Source organism: Ostrea edulis, chromosome 6 (genome assembly GCF_947568905.1).
Source record: "Ostrea edulis chromosome 6, xbOstEdul1.1, whole genome shotgun sequence".
NCBI lineage: Eukaryota > Metazoa > Mollusca > Bivalvia > Ostreida > Ostreidae > Ostrea > Ostrea edulis.
The window spans coordinates 50,809,431-50,829,199 of NC_079169.1; the positions used below are offsets into that span (position 1 = coordinate 50,809,431).

General features: G+C 36.9%; 2 protein-coding genes across 2 annotated transcripts in view; both read left to right on the forward strand.

The window, feature by feature from the left end:
- Nucleotides 1–1,649: 1,649 nt before the first annotated feature.
- LOC130047286 (uncharacterized) lies at nucleotides 1,650–7,767 on the forward strand. The gene is made up of 6 exons (XM_056141925.1): nucleotides 1,650–1,689; nucleotides 2,623–2,776; nucleotides 3,164–3,339; nucleotides 4,685–4,815; nucleotides 6,571–6,709; nucleotides 7,637–7,767. The coding sequence occupies exons 1-6, from the start codon at nucleotides 1,650–1,652 to the stop codon at nucleotides 7,765–7,767; spliced, it is 771 nt and encodes a 256-aa protein (XP_055997900.1).
- An 808-nt stretch (nucleotides 7,768–8,575) lies between these two features.
- Nucleotides 8,576–19,769, forward strand: part of LOC125646492 (uncharacterized) — a 56,675-nt gene continuing 45,481 nt past the window's right edge. Inside the window, exons 1-8 of the mRNA XM_056139863.1 lie at nucleotides 8,576–8,730; nucleotides 10,583–10,704; nucleotides 13,106–13,233; nucleotides 15,355–15,464; nucleotides 17,087–17,239; nucleotides 18,132–18,256; nucleotides 18,617–18,754; nucleotides 19,534–19,743. Coding sequence (XP_055995838.1) covers nucleotides 8,625–8,730; nucleotides 10,583–10,704; nucleotides 13,106–13,233; nucleotides 15,355–15,464; nucleotides 17,087–17,239; nucleotides 18,132–18,256; nucleotides 18,617–18,754; nucleotides 19,534–19,743 — 1,092 coding nt within the window. The 5' untranslated portion in view covers nucleotides 8,576–8,624. The remainder of the gene's footprint in view (nucleotides 8,731–10,582; nucleotides 10,705–13,105; nucleotides 13,234–15,354; nucleotides 15,465–17,086; nucleotides 17,240–18,131; nucleotides 18,257–18,616; nucleotides 18,755–19,533; nucleotides 19,744–19,769) is intronic.

The window sequence follows — 19,769 nt, forward strand, 5'->3', positions numbered from 1 at the left end:
GTTCAATGTTTTTGGAAGAATTAAAATGAGTCCAAATGACTCACACAAGTCATTTTCTGTGAAATAAGATAGCAATTTTATGCAAATTTAAAACAATTACAATCTTCAAATTCAACTTACATGTATGAACCCTGAATTTTTGTTTCCTCGATAAAAATTCATTTTTTTATACAAGTTGGCACCTAGCGTAACTTTTGACAAACTTGCAGTCATTCAAAGTTGAAAAATATCAATCATATATCTTTTTAGTTATATTAGAAAGGAATAAGATGATTTGAGGTGAGAGAAAAAAAAATTGGTCAAATTCAGCTTTAACCTTTCAATATTTCATTCAAAATAGACATTGGAATCAATAAATAAAGGCATAGTTATTCACTGTAAATTTTCCTCAAAATAAAACGTCACTGAACTAATCTTTGAAAAATAATGACAATGAACATTTACGTTTTTAGAGATCATGTGATGATATTAAGATATTAAGGAATATCGTTGTTTACATCCGGAAAACCTCATTAATGACGGAATTACCAAAGCACGGAACACACCTATATCTATCTTAAGAAACTCCCGACACGAAGAAAACGATGTAAACAACGATATTCCTTTTGTAATTACGCATAACCCTCGCAACCACAATATTTTTGGAACAGCTAGAAGATTTTTTCCTATATTAGAACAATCCCAAAATCTCAAAAACCTGATAAAAGAATCTCAAATAAAAAACAGCAGAAGACAGGCTCCTAATCTGAAGAGAATTCTAACGCGTGCCTGATTTACTACGGAAAATTCCAAATCCGTGCAAAAATGTGGTGATTCACGTTACGGTACATGCAATCATCTAGAGGAAGGCAGAGAAAAAATTCTTAAATGCGGCAAAAAATTAACACCAAATTCTAACATGACATGCAAATCCGAAAATGTAATATATTGTATGACCTGCCCTACCTGTAATGAAAATTATATCGGACAAAACATTTTGCCAATTGTGGTCATGGAGATTTCAACATATTTCCATTTTATAAAATGTATAATGACTGCGAAATTTCCAGAGTTACAAAGGAGGAATACTTTATAAAATTGTTTAATCCCAAACTTAATAGAAAATAACTGTGTAAAATTGAAACTACATTGAACTGAAATCTGTAATTGATTTCCAAGTTTTGTCTAATATTGTGTGTATTATACCGCTACCAGTGTAATTTATTATGACGTCACAAAGGACAATTACTTACGTCGTGATATGTTGACGTTACTTAGCAATATTATTTCATTTTATAACTGTCTGAAGAGGCATTAAAGCCGAAAGCGCTAACAGTGAAATGTTATTCGAGTTTTGTGTTTCTTGACTTTTATTATTGGATGTATATATATATATATATATATATATATATATATATATATATGTAGCACTGAACTGTTGTGTCATTGGTCCCGGATGTAAACTTTAGCAGAGACAAGCACTGCCTCTGTTACACACAGAGTTTCCTTAATATTAACTTTGATAAAATGATTATGTATCAAGACTATAAGTATCATTTCCTCAATATTAACCCGAATAGCTTTATCTTATCAAGATTTTATCGTGGTGTCCTCAATATTGACTTTGATAAAATTTCAAGTACATGTATTATTGTCTCCCCGATATTAACATGGGCGTGCAAGCGGAGGGGACCTGGCAGGCGTTGTCACGTTAGGGAACCCTCACTGTGCCCTATGCGCCAAGTATAGGTCTCAATTTGTGGCACTTAACCTATACCTGGTGATGTTCAATACAGGTGACTTTTTGAAGGGACATATAAAAACAAACAAACACAAACTGTTACATAAATGTTGTACCTGTATGGGATTGAGAAACTCTACCCAGAGTTGACGTTCCTTGTAAGGAACGATAACTCTGGGTAGAGGTTGATTCCACCCATGGAGACAAGTTTTGCCTCGTTCTAAATCTGTTTTAAGAAATTATTGCTGAAACTGAAAGAATTAATCTGGACAATTAAATCTATAAGAATTACTGTTCATGTTTACAAATTTAAAAAAGAAGAAATGTTAAAGTAATGTTCTGTCAAATTCATAACTTCAAAGATGATACTGGGGTTTCAACAAAGACAATCGGGATGATTTTACTTTTTCCATCGTCATTTCCCCACATTTATGTAGCAATATTACATTATCACATTCATTTAGTGTTTATATCTCTCAACTGATTCGGTACGCAAAAGCTTGTTCTGCGTATGATCCGTTTTTCAAATCGAGGCAGGCTACTGACAAACAGGTTGATTTTAAAGGGATTTCAAGTAAGTATTACCCAAATTCTATGGTTCTTATAATGATCTAGTTTGCCAATACATTCTATCATTGCATCAAATGCTGTCTGACGTGTTTCATACCGATTGTTAGGTCGTTCTTGGCACACTGATTTTGACTACGGATGACTCCGTTTACCTGATTAAGATCGTCGGCTCACGGCTAATGTAACCGAGGTTGATCACTGTTTGTTATCTTCACCTTTTCATTAGCATTATTGATCTGCGACTTTTCATGTCTCTAGAGTCTGAGTTATCAGAGTATAGATGATTCTTAGATGTGGATTATGTAGTCAGGCTCTTTCGATATGATTTTTAGGGTCAACGGCGGCCTGCGCCGACCTCCACCCGCGGCAGTTGTACAATGCCAGCGGTAGGACGGAGTACACGAGAGTCAGACTGAATGTGTACACTCTGATAGTTGATATCACCGACACTAGATTTACAAACCAAATCGGACCCAACAAAATCAAGTAATTTCTGCTCTTATTATTTGCTATCATCAACGTTTTCATTTGAAGAAAAAAAAATGTACGTAGATCTTGTGGGTAGTTATAATTGTATTTTTCACAATTTCTAACGAAATATTGAAATTAAAGTTGATTTTGTGTAAAACATTATGATTGGTTGTATATCATTTAACGTCCCACTTGAGAATTTTTCACTCATATGGAGACTTTGTACAACATTATTGTATCAAAACATTATAGTCTCATCGAGACATGCAAGATGTATAGGAATATAACACATGATATTATTCTTATCTTTTAAAAACAAACATCATGAAAATTAAACCTGATTTCCATGAACACTTTGTACGTACTGAAGTTATATGAATTTTGGATCTCCTTCTGATTTAGTTATGCCACAGCTGGAGATAACTTTGCGATCTCACCACGATGCATTCCTATGGGAATATTCAAGGTGGACCTGACTGGTACCCCGTTTATTGTCTCCGAGACTGTCCAGTGGACATGGAGCGGGAAGTTTCCGTCCAGTTCTCCACAGACTGGCTCAGCATTGATCTCTAACACGTGTAAGTACAAATGACTAGAAACATCTCTAACACGTGTAAGTACAAATGACTGGAAACATCTTCAACATGTGTAAGTACTAATAACTAGAACATCTCTAACACGTGTAAGTATGAATGAATGGAACATCTCTAACACGCGTAAGTACAAATGACTGAAACATCTCTAACACGTGTAAGTACGAATGAATGGAACATCTCTAACATGTGTAAATACAAATGACTAGAAACATCTCTAACACGTGTAAGTGCAAATGACTGGAACATCTCTAACACGTGTAAGTACAAATGACTGGAACATCTTCGACACGTGTAAGTACAAATGACTGGAACATCTCTAACACATGTAAGTACGAATGACTGGAAACATCCCCAACACGTGTAAGTACAAATGACTAGAAACATCTCTAACACGTGTAAGTACAAATGACTGGAACATCTTTAACACGTATAAGTACAAATGACTGGAACATCTCTAACACGTCTAAGTACAAATGACTGGAACATCTCTAACACGTGTAAGTACAAATGACTGGAACATCTCTAACACGTGCAAGTACAAATGACTGGAACATCTCTAACACGTGTAAGTACGAATGACTGGAAACATCTTCAACACGTGTAAGTACAAATGACTAGAACATCTCTTACACGTGTAGGTACAAATGACTGGAACATTTCTAACACATGTAAGTACAAATAACTGGAACATCTCTAACACGTGTAAGTACAAATGACTGGAACATCTCTAACACGTGTAAGTACTAATGACTAGAAACATCGTTCATTTTGTGTGGTTTTATTTTCGTTGTGTTTATGATACGGATATTTACATGTACCAAGAAAAATACAAACTTTTCACGATGAGTGAGAATTTAACTACCGAACAGAACATTGAACCATCACCATTACATGTAATGCACATATTTTGTAAAACAATAAAATTTGTTCCAAACATTTGCGCTTAAACAATATTTTAAGTCATTATATTCAGTGTATATAAATTATATACAATAAAATGATATTGATGATGTAAAATACAGCTAAAAAAATTTCTACCACTATCAGGAAAATAGGGAATAAACAATGTCCATTTGATCTTCGACCATGAAAATTCTATTTCTCCTAAAACGCGAGTATTTCATCCGACTAAAGTAATGGATAAACAGTATTTCAAAATAAGACTAGAATTCAGATGTTGTACTAATGAAAAAAGTAGAACACAATACAAATTGGACGATTCCCATATCGTATGTTGTGAACTATAATACTGATACGTACAGTGTATATACGCTTGAAAATGTTCAGATTAAAACTACTATGTACGCTTGATTACTAACTCTTTCAGCTTACGTCGGCTGTTTTTTGGACACAAATGATCGCCTTTTACCCAGTGCACACATCACCGGAACTTATGTAAATGTGGAATACTGTATCAAGTTCTGTAACAGCAGGGGATTCCCCTTCGCCGGACTCCAGGTAAAGACACGGAAATGAATTATATTGCTTCAAGTAGACTTACATTTAAGGAGGTACTCTTCATCGTCATAATGGCTGACTTCCTTTAAAAACATGGAGGAATAAATCAATATCAGCAATACTTGACTTTTCCTTTCCAATTTAAATACATAGACGAGTAGCACAGTAGGTTAGCATACCGACGGCTGAACTGTAGGTCGCAGGTTTGAGTCCAGCAGGGGTTTTAATTTTTTTTTCCAGATTATCTTCTACTAAAACTATGTTTTGACAAAATAAAGTAAATTTGAAAAATTTCAACTTCAAAATATTGTTGTACATATCCTCTACTTTTCATCTACATCAAATTTCTCTGGTGTAGCATACATCCTTAAGTTGCCGTCTGGCAAAATTTCCTCCAGATGATGATTTCCTTTTTGTTTGGTTTGTTTGAAAGAAACAAAAAGGAAAAAAACTAGTATATACCACATGAAACAACATACAATCCCGCGTCTTTCGGATATGACATTAAAAATGCAGGCCCTGTGTCATGGTAGGTGTTGGCATGATAAAATACCCTGAGCGCCGTATAGAGGTCAACATTTGTGGCATTTCAACTATAAAGCTGCTGACGTCTCTAGCTGAGTGACGTAAAACAATACGTGACGTGCCAAGCAAAATCCTCCCATAGCTCTTCCCACCTCTGGTATGTCCAGCCGTGGTCCATGTTTGTCCAACTCTTAATTTTGTATTCTTTTTTAAGAGTTGTGAGATGATCACCGTTCGTTATCGTCATCTTTTCATTGATACTAACACCTAAACATATGGGGTTTTCACCAGCTGTAGGTGAAGCGTCACCAACATGTGTATTCAACACCATAGCAGTAAGGATTCTATAGCCTGTCAACACCAACCATGACATCCGACTTCCGTTTTGAAGGTTATATCCGAAAGTCGAGTGATCTTTTCTCCTGTTGCCGTGCGCTTGCCGGAGACATTGCAAAGAAACAGTTGCTGCTATGTTAAACGTTTAAATACATGTAGGTTCAACGTTCCGTCGAGTATGCAATGTCTGAAGTTTTATCACCTCCTTCTTGAAATGGGATCTAATCGCAATTGGTTCATGCATTTGTTCATGTGCTGGTTGTCAACATATTTTATTAGATCTAATGTTATATTCCTTCTTTCGGCTATTCAATGTTTATGTAAAAATACAGCCACTAAACGTGTTCACCTCTTGCATTTATTCCGGAACTCACAAGCTCCGGTCAGCTCAGTATATTCCGTTACGCTACAACTTCAGTATCATTATTCATAGGGGAAAGTAGTTCCGGATAATCGACACTGCACGGAGTTTGCCGGAACTCATAGAAAAATGGTAACAAAACCTAGCATGGTTTATGATGTCCGGATTGCCATATGCCATGGTCAATAATATGACACTAAGCTACAACTCTAATCACGATTTTCATCACATTTTCAGAATGATATCTTGTATATAGACTTAGTACCCATGGTTTCGAAGCTCTAAGGTTAAACACCAGAGGGAAATGACACTGAATAGAAAACAAAACCAAAATTCTCTATGTTCAAGTTTTACAGAAAAGACCTATATACAAGGTATATAGAAAAGACCAGAAATACAAGGTTTATAGAAAAGACCGACATATAAGAATTTTTATATGCCCTTCTCAACCCAGGTGCCAGGCCCATATTTCATGTCCACATGTACAACTATAGTGTCATTAGGGCAATATAACAATTTATCACGATTTCCAGAATTCTAGTGACTGTTTCTGTGGTGACAGCCATGACCGAAATCCGAGAGCGAAGTCCGAGAGTGAGTGCAACCTTCCTTGTACAGCCAATAGGAATGAGATGTGCGGGGGGATAGGACGGATGTCTGTGTACGATACAGGTAAACGATATCACTAATATACATATACATGTCCCATGAAGGCTTCAAGTTGACACATCTGCACTGTGACCCGACTGAAACCCCAGAGTAATTGTGTAATTGTAGATCACGTGATTAACTTCTTTGAAGGATTCAGGTTCATTAAACTATTACTAGTAAGAGCCACTAGTGTGAAATATAAGTGGATATCATAGTACATGCTTAATGAATACTAAACACAGATTAGCATCAATATAGAAAACCCAGAAATTAAAGTGAGTATAAATCAATGTTTGATACAATATATAACGTGTGAGCAGATATCTACACTGCATGTGAATTCTTAATCTGCTATCATGCTGAACACCATACCACCAGCAGACGTTGCTTATAATGAAACATTTTCAAAGCCGACTTCATTGGCTGTCAAAATGTCTTCAAATAATGTTAAATCCTTACTTTGCTAAAGTTATGTCCCTTGACTGCCATCTTTGGGGAAAACCCACTGGATTCTCATCGTCTTCTTCGTAATCTTTGGGTTTGTAACTTTGGCAGAGTTATAATATTTTATTTGAATTGTTCCATGGTGGAAGTACTCATACATGAAACGAATTTTTTTTAACAATTGCGAATTTATGGTTGCATGTACATGTAAACACATTTAGTGGCATAAAGAGGAGAAATGTTGTTTTATTTTCTTTTGACCTATGAGTTGACCCCACACAGGGACACAACTCAATTTGATTTTTGCAAATTGTGGATGGGACTATGTAAGTCCAAACATTAGTATAGAAGCCCATATGCTTGCAGTCGTTTAACTCATTCTTGTTATATTCAAGTTATACTGTATCTATAGTTTAGATAAATGTGAAAAGATTCTCTTTAATCATGTATTCTTATTAACAGTGTTTTGTTTTAGCCAATGATTACTGTATGTACCCGTTGCAGGTGTGTCCCAGGCCATTGCAGGCAGGTGTGGAGGATACCCAGGCAGGTGTTTTCCGGCGCTGAAGACCTCCCCCAGTGTACCCAGTTTACAACTCGTCCTGATTCGCACACAACCATGTCTTCAACCGTAAAGTATCACAATAAAGGGTGTTGAGAAAGTATTTAACCGTAAAGTATTAAACTAAAGAGTGTTTAGAAAGTATTCAACCGTAAAGTATCAAAATAAAGAGTGTTCAAAAAGTCTGTATAAATATCAGATCAGTATAAAGGGTGTTCAGAAAAGTTGTCTATCGTAAAAGTTTGTATAACCGTAAAGTATCAGATCAAGATAAAGGGTGTTCAGAAAGAATTTAACCGTAAAGTATCAGATCAATGCAAAAGGTGTTCAGAAATTTTGTACAACCGTAAAGTATCAAATCAAGATAAAGGGTGTTCAGAAAGTATTCAACCGTAAAGTATCATACCAATGTAAAAGGTGTTCAGAAAGTTTGTATAACCGTAAAGTATCAAATCAATATACAGGGTGTTCAGAAAGTTCGTTAAGTCCTCAAGTAATAGATCAAGATACAGGGTGTTCAGAAAGTCTGTATACCGTAAAGTATCATATCAATATACAGGGTGTTCAGAAAGTTCGTAAAGCCCTCAAGTAATGTATCAAGATATAGGGTGTTCAGAAAGTCTGTATACCGTAAAGTATCAGATCAATATACAGGGTGTTCAGAAAGTTCGTTAAGCCGTCAAGTATCAGATCAAGTAAAGGGTGTTCAGAAAGTTTATGCAGCTATGAAATATCACATCGATATAAACTGATACACTTGTAGAAGTGGGGAGAACAAAGATTTTATGCTTTTAGGAATTCTCAACATTCGAGTAAGACACATTTTTGTCATAATTATGGATATCTTCACTCTGAAGAGAACTGCCCCGATAAAATATTCGTAAAGAGAAAACGATGACGTGATGATGTAAATGTTTTTCACGATGTAGAATGCCGCCATGTAAGAACGAGGGGAAGTGTGTCGCGGACGGGGGGAGAGGATACATGTGTCAGTGTTACGGCGGATTTACAGGATACAACTGCGAGCTGCAGGATGGTAAGAATTCCAACAAAAATATTCTTCCGAGAGTGAATTACAATTTAGCCAATCGCGTCACAGCTATTCTAGAAAATGATATACGTGAGAAGAAAAAATCTCTCGCTGTGGCCTTCAATTCGATATATCGATGAAGTTTTGTCTATTAACAACACAGGTACTGATATCGCTTGGGGCCTTATTACTAATTACTATACTCTTACATGTATATATAGTAATTAGGCCCCAAGCGATATAAGTGCCTGCGATTAACAATAATAACTTTCATTCATATGTCGATTTGATATATCCATGTGAGCTCGAAATAAAGGACACCACAGAGTCGTCCACTTCTGCTTCATACTTAGATATTTTATTGAAAGTAGACATTAACGGCAAACTGACAACTCAACTGTATGACAAACGAGATGATTTCAGCTTCTCCATCGTCAACTTCCCATATTTATGTAGCAATATTCCATTATCACCTGCATATAGTGTTTATATATATCAACTGATTTGATATGCAAGAGCTTGTTCTGCGTATAGTCAGTTTTTAAATCGAGGTAAGCTACTGACAAACACGTTGATGGTACAGGGGTTTCAACAGTGTCGATTGAAGTCAGCATTTCGCAAATTCTATGGTCTTTATAACGATCTAGTTCGTCAATACAACCTATCATTGGGTCAAATTCTGTCTGACATGTTTAATACCGATTGTTAAGCCGTTCTTGGCACACTGATTTTGATTGCGGATAACTCCGTTTACTTGAACAGGATATAGGGCTCACGGCGGGTGTGACCGGTCGACAGGGGATGCTTACTCCTCCTAGGCACCTGATCCCACCTCTGGTTTATCCAAGGGTCCGTGTTTGCCCAACCATCTATTTTGTATTGCTTATAGGAGTTATGAGATTGATCACTGTTCGTTATCCTCACCTATCATACACATGAGAATTAAGGATGGATTCTTGATATATTAGATGATATACGCTATGTGTACACCATGTGTGCTTGTATTTTCCTCAATTATAAACTATGTGAGTCATGGGACCAGCTTTTAAATCTAGAGTTTGGTCTGTAAAGCATGATTTATAAATTACTATATGTTTGTATATGGGGAACATGATTTATAAAGGACTATATTTTGGGGTCTGGGGAGCTTGAATTATAGAGGACTATATTTTTGGGTCTGGGGAGCAAGGATTACAGAGAACTATATTTCTGGCGAATCATCCGCGTAGTAAAATATCATTTTATTTTCTCCTTTGAAAACAAAAGCTGGTACAGATTCTGATCGCCAGTAAAACAAATTCAGAGCTTGAATAGATTTCCACAAATAGGGGAATATAGTACAATGTGGAAGGAATTGTTATCTGCTTTAGGGGAATTTCTAGGTTTTTGATTGGTAAAAAGTGTGACTTTGACATGATCTTCACACACACACAAAAAGAACCGTGGCACCATTGTTGTGTGTCAAACGAACGTATATTCTCTAAAGATAGTTGTTGGAGTCAATATATGACACCTCAGCGCATGCAATAAATACGGGTATGATAAAAAGTGTAAATAAGGAATAGTGATAAATCTCTTAAATTCCACAAAAATACAAAATGGAGTGTATGACAAACACGGACCCTTGGAAACACAAGAGATGGGATCACGTGCCTTGGTGGAGTAAGCTCCCCTGTTAATTGAGCGGTCACATCCTAAATTCTCTCAGTAAACCAAGTGACATCTCTTGATATTTCCCCCAGTAGATTCATATACTAAGACTGCATGCCTTTCTCAGTTCTCTCATAGTCGGATCTCTCAGTTTTAAATCGGTGAAATTGTTCAGACTGATGATATAAATATAATACTTCTTTTTCAGAGAGCACGGTGTTTGATTCCCGCTCTTGTCCTGCTGGATTTCAGGCAGAGAAATGTTTGTGTAGAGGCAAATGTGCAGGGGCCAAATTTGTAGGGGATGTGTGTCAAGCACAACGGAACGGTGTAAGTATTTCTAGGAACAGAATTGCACGAGAATTTCTTTTAGGTTATTAAGACAGTGATTGGGTGTATTGAATTTAGGTTATCAAGACAGTGATTGGTTGTATTGAATTTAGGCTATCAAGACAGTGATTGGTTGTATTGAATTTGATTGTTTGAACGTAGGATCATACCTCTACCACAATAAATAAGTATGGGGAATTTCAGACAAGACCAGACCCGAATAGTTTAATTTGGCATGTGAGTCGGATTACGAACTGCAAATCGTAGGCTATAATCTTATCATATGGTTTGGTGATGACTATTATACGTCACAGCATGGATTAATGACATGATAACCAGCAGAACAGCTAGGACGTGAGAGTATACATGTCAAACAAATTGGACATGAGCGAAAACAGAGCAACTACCCAATACCGGTATTGCTGCAAAAATGTCAGTTTCTCGGATAGGTAATTTTTGATAAATTTATGTATGCTATTCAACAAGATTTTCACAGGAATAAAATTTCTATGCCCCGCCTCACAGTGTTCGAGGCATTTAGTTTTACCCTTGTCCGTCCTTTCGCGACACACAGTTTTCTATACTTTTTTTCTAAACCCCTTGCGATATTGAATCGATATTTTTGTACGCAGGTGTATATTGATGAGTTACAGATCTTGTTTTGTGCCGGTTCGTTGAATTCTGAATGCAATTTTAACGTAGAAAAATTACTGTTATGGCCAGTTTTCCGGAATTGTTTTTCTTAATGCCATGATATATTGAACTGATTTTTTGTATGCAGATTTATATTGTTGAGTTACAGATCGAGTTTGAGTTTTGTGCCGGTTTGTTAATTTTTGATGGATTTGTGCCCCTTTAACGTAGAAAAATAAATGTTATGACCAGTTTTCCGGAAATTTGTTCTAAATGCCTTGAGATATTGAACTGATGTTTTGTATGCAGTTTTCCGGAATTTTTGTTCTACATGCCTTGAGATATTGAACTGATTTTTGTATGCAGATGTACACGTGTATATTATTGAGTTACATATAGAGTGAACTTTCAAGTTTTGTTCCGGTTCGTTGATTATTGATGGAGTTGTGCCCCTTTAACAGAAATAAAAAAAAATATCATTTTATGGCTGTTAAAACATATAAAGGACTGTTGTTGAGTACTTCATTATACTAAATGCGTGTAACATACATTTTTAATACCACATCCAATGTTATACTTCGATGGATTTCCTACATTTGACTTTACTGCAGACGGGGACATTCGTGTCGTGCCGATACGTCTAGTTAAATATTTCTTATATACAAAGTAAAGAAGAAAATTCATTTCACCCTGTGCCCTTATGCTATATTGATTTCGTGTAATTTCGATTTGTTTGCAAGTTTGACACAGGCCAGGGTGAATTATGTCTTTAAAATGTACCACCCGAGACGGCCCTTGTACATGTAAGAAAATTACAGATACTTTACCCTGATTACCCTCTTTTTGAGTGTGACGTCATCACATTACATGCGCTTTGAACATTATTTGGTTTCTTGGGAGTTGATTGTGAATTATTGAATTCAAAATTAAAGTTATTGGTTCTGTAATCTTTTGAAATTCTAATTTCTATTGAAATGTATGTCTGACCTTACCTTACTTGCGAATATTAGTGAAAATTTAACTCTAAAACCCAATGAAGCCGATTGAGAGAATACCCGAGATTTTGGATTTGGTTAGTGATAACTCGGAAGCAACTATGTTCTCACAAATATGATCCATTTGTTGGTTTTTTTTTTATATATATATAAATATATAACGCTATAAAATAATCATTTTTGTCTGACAGAACTCTGTAGCTCCAGGAGACTTCACTCAATAAGGCTTCGTTCTGGACCTCCTGGGAACTTAAAGACAGCCCTCGTACCCCAGTCATATACTGTGTCCCCTTAAAAATTTCTGGATCCACCACTTCTCCCCATGTTAGAACTTCTATTTCCTGTTGTCTCGTTAACCCCCCCCCCCCCCCCCCCCCCCCCGTCTGCTCATGTTACGTGTTGCATGTTGCACATTTGTTTCTTTGCCTCGTGTTATTTCGTTCGTCTTTTCTACAGCCAGTGCTAACACGTTACTTTCATTTCTTTGCCTCGTGTTATTTCATTCGTCTTTTCTACAGCCAGTGCTAACTTGTTACTTTCGTTTATTTGCCTCGTGCTACTTCGTTGGTCTTTCGTTTCTTTGCCTCGTGTTATTTCGTTTGTCTTTTCTACAGCCATGCTAACATTTACTTTCGGTTTTTTGCCTCTTGTTATTTCGTTCGTCTTTTCTACAGCCAGTGCTAACATTCACTTTCGTTTCTTTGCCTGTGTTATTTCGTTCGTCTTTTCTAAATCTACTGCTAAAATGTTACTTTCGTTCTTCGTTTTTACAGCCAGAGTTAACTTGCCGACCGAGTGATTCATCCCACGTAATTCTCTTCAATGTAGATGGTACCTTAGGACGACAGTCAATATCTTGTCCAGCAGGAGCGGATCTAGTTGGGTGTTCCTACTGGGATTAGTAAGATACCTTTAAAACTATCTAATCAGACAGGGACGGGTCTAGTTAGTAGTTACTACTTGGTGTAGCATGTTTGGAAGAGGGTTTGTAAAAGAATTTAATATCAAATTAGACAGTGAAATGTTCATACTGGGATTCAATCAATTAGACATCCACATCCTAGTTTACAGTTACTGCTAATACATAGTTACTGCCTGTTTTACATATTCATATAGAAGAAATTCCACTCTCATAAACTTGTAGCATGTCTTAGATAAACTTTTATAGCTTTACTATGTTAACCTCAGTTTAGTATCATTCATGTCCTTTTTATGTATTTACGAGGGCGAGTAAATAAGTAATCAGCCTAACTTATTTCCGGTTGAGATCCACTTCTTCTTTTTCGATGTAATCGCCCTCTAATGTGATGCACTTAGACCAAGGGTGTTCGAGTGCCATCAGCCCAGAACTGAAAAAGTCAGGGTCCTTTCCATTGACCCACTTTTTAACTGCCGTCACGACTTCTTCGTCAGACCCGAAATGACGTCCACGGATATCCTTTTTCAAGTTTGGAAATAGGAAGAAGTCGCTAGGAACTATGTCTGGCGAATAGGCAAGGTGTAGTATTAATTCATACCTGTTTCGCTCTACAGCATATGTTGCAACTTTGCAAGTGTGGACTCTCGTGTTGTCCTGTTGCAGCAAAACACATTTAGAGAGTTTACCTCGGCGTTTTTCATGTATGGCGATTCTCAGCTGGTCTAGCAAGTTTGCATAGTACACTCCATTTACTGTACTTCTCTTTGGTAAAATGTCCAACATAATAACGCCTTTTGCGTCCCAAAATACTGTGGCCATCAGCTTGCCAGCAGATGCTTGCGTCTTGAACTTCTTTGGCGTCGGGAACCCAGACCCTACCCACCGATGACTCTGAGCTTTATTTTCTGGCTCATGATAATGAACCCAAGTCTCATCTACAGTCACCAGACTCAAAAGAAAATCATATTTCGACCTAAAACGCTTCAACAAGGCGCTGCATACTGATGCTCTGGTTGCCATTGGCTCATCGCTAAGGGATTTGGGGACCCAACGGGCTGTTTGCTTGCGCATACATTATGTACCTAAACGATTATGCAAGATTGTTGAAACGCTACCATGTGAAATGCCTAATGCCCGCGCTATTTCTTCCACCTGAATTCGCCTATCAGAGTATACCAGATCCCGAACTCTTCGTCGGTGGCATCCAGACCTGGTTTCACCGCGTTTGAATTCCCCTACCAAGAATTTAACCTGAGCATACGATGGTGCAGAAGACCCATAAACATCGGTTAACTCGTCGTGTATTTCCTTGCCCGTTTTACCTTTTAAATACAAGTACCGAATTATTGCACGGTGGTCAACTTTAGATGAAAAGCATGCCTTTGCATCACTAGCCATGTTTGACATTCAATATCTTATTAAAGAATGACTCGATACGCGGGCAATTTTGTACCCAGGTATAAAACATGTAACAGTATTGCAACAAGGCATGAAAATCGTGACTGTCTCGGTCAATCGGAAATGGGATAGACTGGTTACTTATTGACTCTCCCTCGTATTATCGTTTCTTTTTTCTTCATTTTCATGTAAAGCGCCTGAGAGTAATTATGTTGATTACATAGCGCGCTATATGAATGTACGATGATAATGATGATAAAAATAAATGTACAATAATAATGATAGATGAAGTTGTTACATTTGAACATTCAGCAAGAGATCCGTCATTTGCATGTAAATTAAATTTCAAATTCGATACAAAGAACTTGATGTCTTTGATAGAGATTTCATTCAAATATCAACGTATAGGCCATTTTGACTTCTAGTTTAGTCTTTATTACAGATTTCAGTCATATTTCCGTATTCTAATCGGAATCTTGTTGGTATTAAAGTCCACAAGAGTCATGTTTTGAGTACATGTGCAGGTTTTCTGAATGGAACGAAAATGTCTGAACATTTTCTTCTACCTCAGAAAACACGCCTTCACTTCGTTCCTCATACAGTGCATATTTTGTAATAAAAAGTAGGGACATGTTCCGCGATAAGAGATACATAAACTCATCCAATTCACTGACATAACCTTAATTGTTTTGATATCTTCCACAGTTCTTTACAAAAAATCTCCAATGGCGAGGCAGATCGGATGAAGGACACATCTGGACAGTGTGCGCTACTTCACCCATGTCAGCGATGCAGCCTACAGGCCAGGTGTAAGAGTGGGTATCATTTGTTTCTATTTTCATAAATCTGTTAATTGATTCTGTATGATAAGGAATAAACTGGAATTAAAAATTAAATAATTACGACATAATCGACATAAAATACCTAGTCGTATCAACTGCGATTATTAATTCAATTATGAATTCCAATTGTAAAGAATACAAGCCTTGTCAACGTAAATGTAACAAAGGCAGGGGAATAAAATCAAGCGGGAAGGTCAAAGTTATTGGGGGGGGGGGTAGTTTGGTCAATTAGGGAACGTGTGAATTCGCATGCATGCACAAAGAGTTTATACACGAATGACAACATGCTATAATCACTGATCATGCCCCTTTACCCAACCCCCCCCCCCCCACTAAACAGCCTTTTCTAATGTCTACATATAAGCTGACTGATGATGGAATTATCAAATACTGTAAAAAGGGTGATTTTGAGGGATGTTTATCTTTGTGGTATGACGACACTTACGAAATAGAGTACAGTACAAACTAATAAAATTGAACTACTTTGAGAAGTAAATCCTAACTACGAAGAGAAATTCCACGAAGACGAATCCTGCTAGGACAAAACCCACGAAAATATGTCCCACCAAGATAGATCTCACGAACCTGCTTATTGTTCCTGGAACGAAAAAAATGACTGCATGAAAATAATTAATTTAAAACGCATAAATTTCTTGTTTTATTGAACTTGAGGAGTTTGCATTTTGCACGTATACCATTTTCCAAGTACATTGTATATATAAGCCCCGCCCACTAAGTTATTATGCATCTAAAAAGAAAGTATATGGAAGACACGTGACTGGCGGTATGTATAGTACATGTACACGCCTATATAGCACAGGCTGTATTATCAGTATATTAAACAATCATTACAGTATGATATTTTGTAACTTTTAGGGTTATGTAGTTGAGATTATCAATGGATGTACATGTAAATAGTGTATATTATAGGAGCTACGTAAAGGGGGTTGAACACGGTTTTAGTTATAGAAATAAAGATTTTTTTTGAGTAAGTGCATCAAAATATTATTTTATAAAGGATATACTTCGTATTTACATCAAATCCGGCTCCCAAAATTATGTTTGTCAACGCGCTTGTCATAGCTAGGATACCACGTGTGAAGGTGAGAACGCAATGATTTCTAAAACTTACGTCAAAAACATTCAATATTTTGACGTACGTTAATGATGAAACAATTTAGGGAGCAAGCAAAAATAAGAAAGAACAGAGAATTTTCATTGTAAGAGTTTTTTGTTAGCTCATGTAAGTCATCGACTGATAATAAGCCACGTGATATGTAAACATAAATAATACTCGTGTCTTGCAAATGAAAAGTTTGGATGTCTCAAATATATCTTTGCGTCTTTTTTAAAAAAAAAATCTAAGTTTGTTGTTGTTTTGTACGAATCGAATGCTATCATATTATTAATTAAATATCTAGATAATTCTTTGTACGAAAGTCGTTACCATGCCATTTTAAGGGATTATATTGTGTCAAGCTGGTATTTGTTTAAACAGTATGCAGTTTAGAATATAGATTTTAGCACTCTACTTTCTTATAGAAGACGCAAATTAGTATTCTTTTTATACAAAATGATGTTATGAAACATTTCAGAATATGACTGCGGATGTAAAAACGGGGGACACTGTCATCAAATTACTGGAGAGTGCATCTGCACTGACGGCTACTTCGGAGAGAAATGCGAGGTCTTCGACTACTGTAGATTCTATGAGAATGAGATGCAAATGCTACCTTGCGGAAACGCCGGTGAGTTCTCCTGTTTGAACCGAGAAGTGGTGTAAATCAAATGTGACTTTAAATTCATTTGAAATCACAAAAGTTATCGAAAATGAACAGCATCAAAACATACAATTTTTCAAGACGTTATTTCATAAATCCTCACGATAAAGACAAGCCTTTTTGACATCAAAGGCACCTGCATTTTCAAACCAATTGTTAGACCATATTATACACACTCATTTTTACTACGGTTTACTCCGTTTACCTGATAGAGATATCGATATAGGGTTCACGGCGGGTGTGACCGGTCAACAGGGGACGCTTACTCCTCTTAGGCACATGATCCCACCTCTGGTATCCAGAGGTCCATGTTCGCCAAACTTTTAATTTTGTATTCCTTATAGGTGTTACGAGATTGATCTTCACCTTTTCATTGATACATTTCATTTCCAAAATCTGCAATGCATGTAGTATTGAAATGAAAACACCCATTTTTACAGAAAAATGGCGAAAGAGTTTGCGATTGTTTAAGTAAAAAACAGCTGATGTTATTATCGTGAACTATACTTTTAAGTGAACTATTACCGCGTTACAAATTGTGTCACTACTCAGCACACAATTTCTGTATCACTAGTTTCTGTATCACTTCACAGTTTCCGCATAGCTAAACTACTATGGAAAGACCATTTTAAATTAAATTTTGTTAACTTCATGAATTTCAGTGGTACGATATGTCATCGGACTTCATAATTACGATATTTCCTCAAGACGTTCACGTTGTTAACCAGTCTATCCCTGCAACCCTAACAATACGATTCCTTCAAAAAAAACACAATGGTATCACCCAATGGTATATAACGAAAAAAAGTGTTCAACCTCTGAATTAAACTCCCATAAAATGATTAATTTTTCTTTGTAGGGTTTTGTTCTTCTGTTCCTGAAAACAGGATTCGGGCGTACGGAGGCGACCAGAGGGGAAACACGTGTGCATTTCCCTTCAATGTGAATGGTCAGTCGTACGGAAAATGTGTCGAAGACAATACAGTAAGTGTTGATAGAGTCTTATTACGAGGTACATAAATACCGAAAGGTGGCTTGAAATTTTTTTCTAAAAATAAAGTGAAGAAAATGAAGAGAATAAGATCAGTGTAACATTTGTTCTGTACATCTCAAGGCGTGAGATATATATACATTGGAGAGAGCATGCATACTGGTATAGTGCGAATTTATGATCATGATAATGATTTGCATACAGAAGAGCTCACTAAATGAAGTAAGAAACATTTCGGTTAAACATACATTAAAACCATAATAAAAATGTATTAAATATCGGACGTGAATTATATGAAATACGTTACTTACAATGGTCGGGGTTTCAGCAAATCAGCTATTTATTACTTGCAGTCGGATCCTCCATTTGCGTGCGGTGCTGTTTTTGATGGCTCCCGTGACGGATATATTGACCTTGGACCTTGGTCCCCGGGGCCAAAATACACGATTGCAGCGTGGGTCAGACCGGCAGTGGCTGATGGAACACGACGGGTTGGTATCAAGCTAGTTTCATTGACCTTCAGTCACAATTACCAGTTAAGCTTTTCTTACTTCAAGTTCCATCATTTGAACATACCTATTGACTTTGATATTCACAAAATTAACTCTAGTGTACTAAGTTTAATTACTGGTAAAGATCCTAATTGTTGTCCTGTATTTTTCTCTTCTTACCTCTTCCAACAAACTCGTATGTGAAACAGATAATGAAGAACTCTCATTAGATATAAGGAATTGTGGTTATAACAAAGCAACTCTGAACATCCCTGTCACTTCGTTATAAATGTGTTTCAAGGATTCAGAAAGTTGGACATGCTTTCTTTATCATCCCGTGGGGATCCGGGTTAGAATAGGTTCTCAGTACCCCCGCTTGTCGTAAGAGGCGACTAAATGGGACTGTCTTTCGGATGAGACTGCAAAAATCGAGACCCCATGTCTCAGCAAGTGTGGCACGATGAAGATCTTCATGCTGAAAGGTCGTAAGCGCCGAACATGGGCCTAAATTCTGCATCCCTTCACCGGCAATGGTGACGTCTCCATGAGTGGGACGTTAAACAATATACAACCAATCAACTAACTTTCTTTATCAGAATAAACTAGACCTTGCTTTAAAATCTTAAAACCCATTTCTGGAATCTAAATAAACCCTTCGATGCATAAAGTGTCGAGTTTTGTTAACTACAATTTGAATTCACTTTCTGAAAGCTCACGTTATAAACATGGATAAGGATGGACATATTTACTTATGACCATCGGGTGTCTTTAATTGATAGACTGTGGTTGGAGGCGTGTCAATATGTCGGGATTTTGGAATCTACCACTTTGAGAATTTCTGGGTGTACTACAAGGGAAAGTCCTGGTCTTGCACAAAGGGGGTGGACACGATGCTCCCCATCAGGGTAGGGGAATGGTACCTGGTGGCCGTCACAAACAACGGAACACACGTGACCGGTTACGCCGGTAATCACAGTGCTACAGTAGAGGTAGGTCACGTGACTATATACATGTA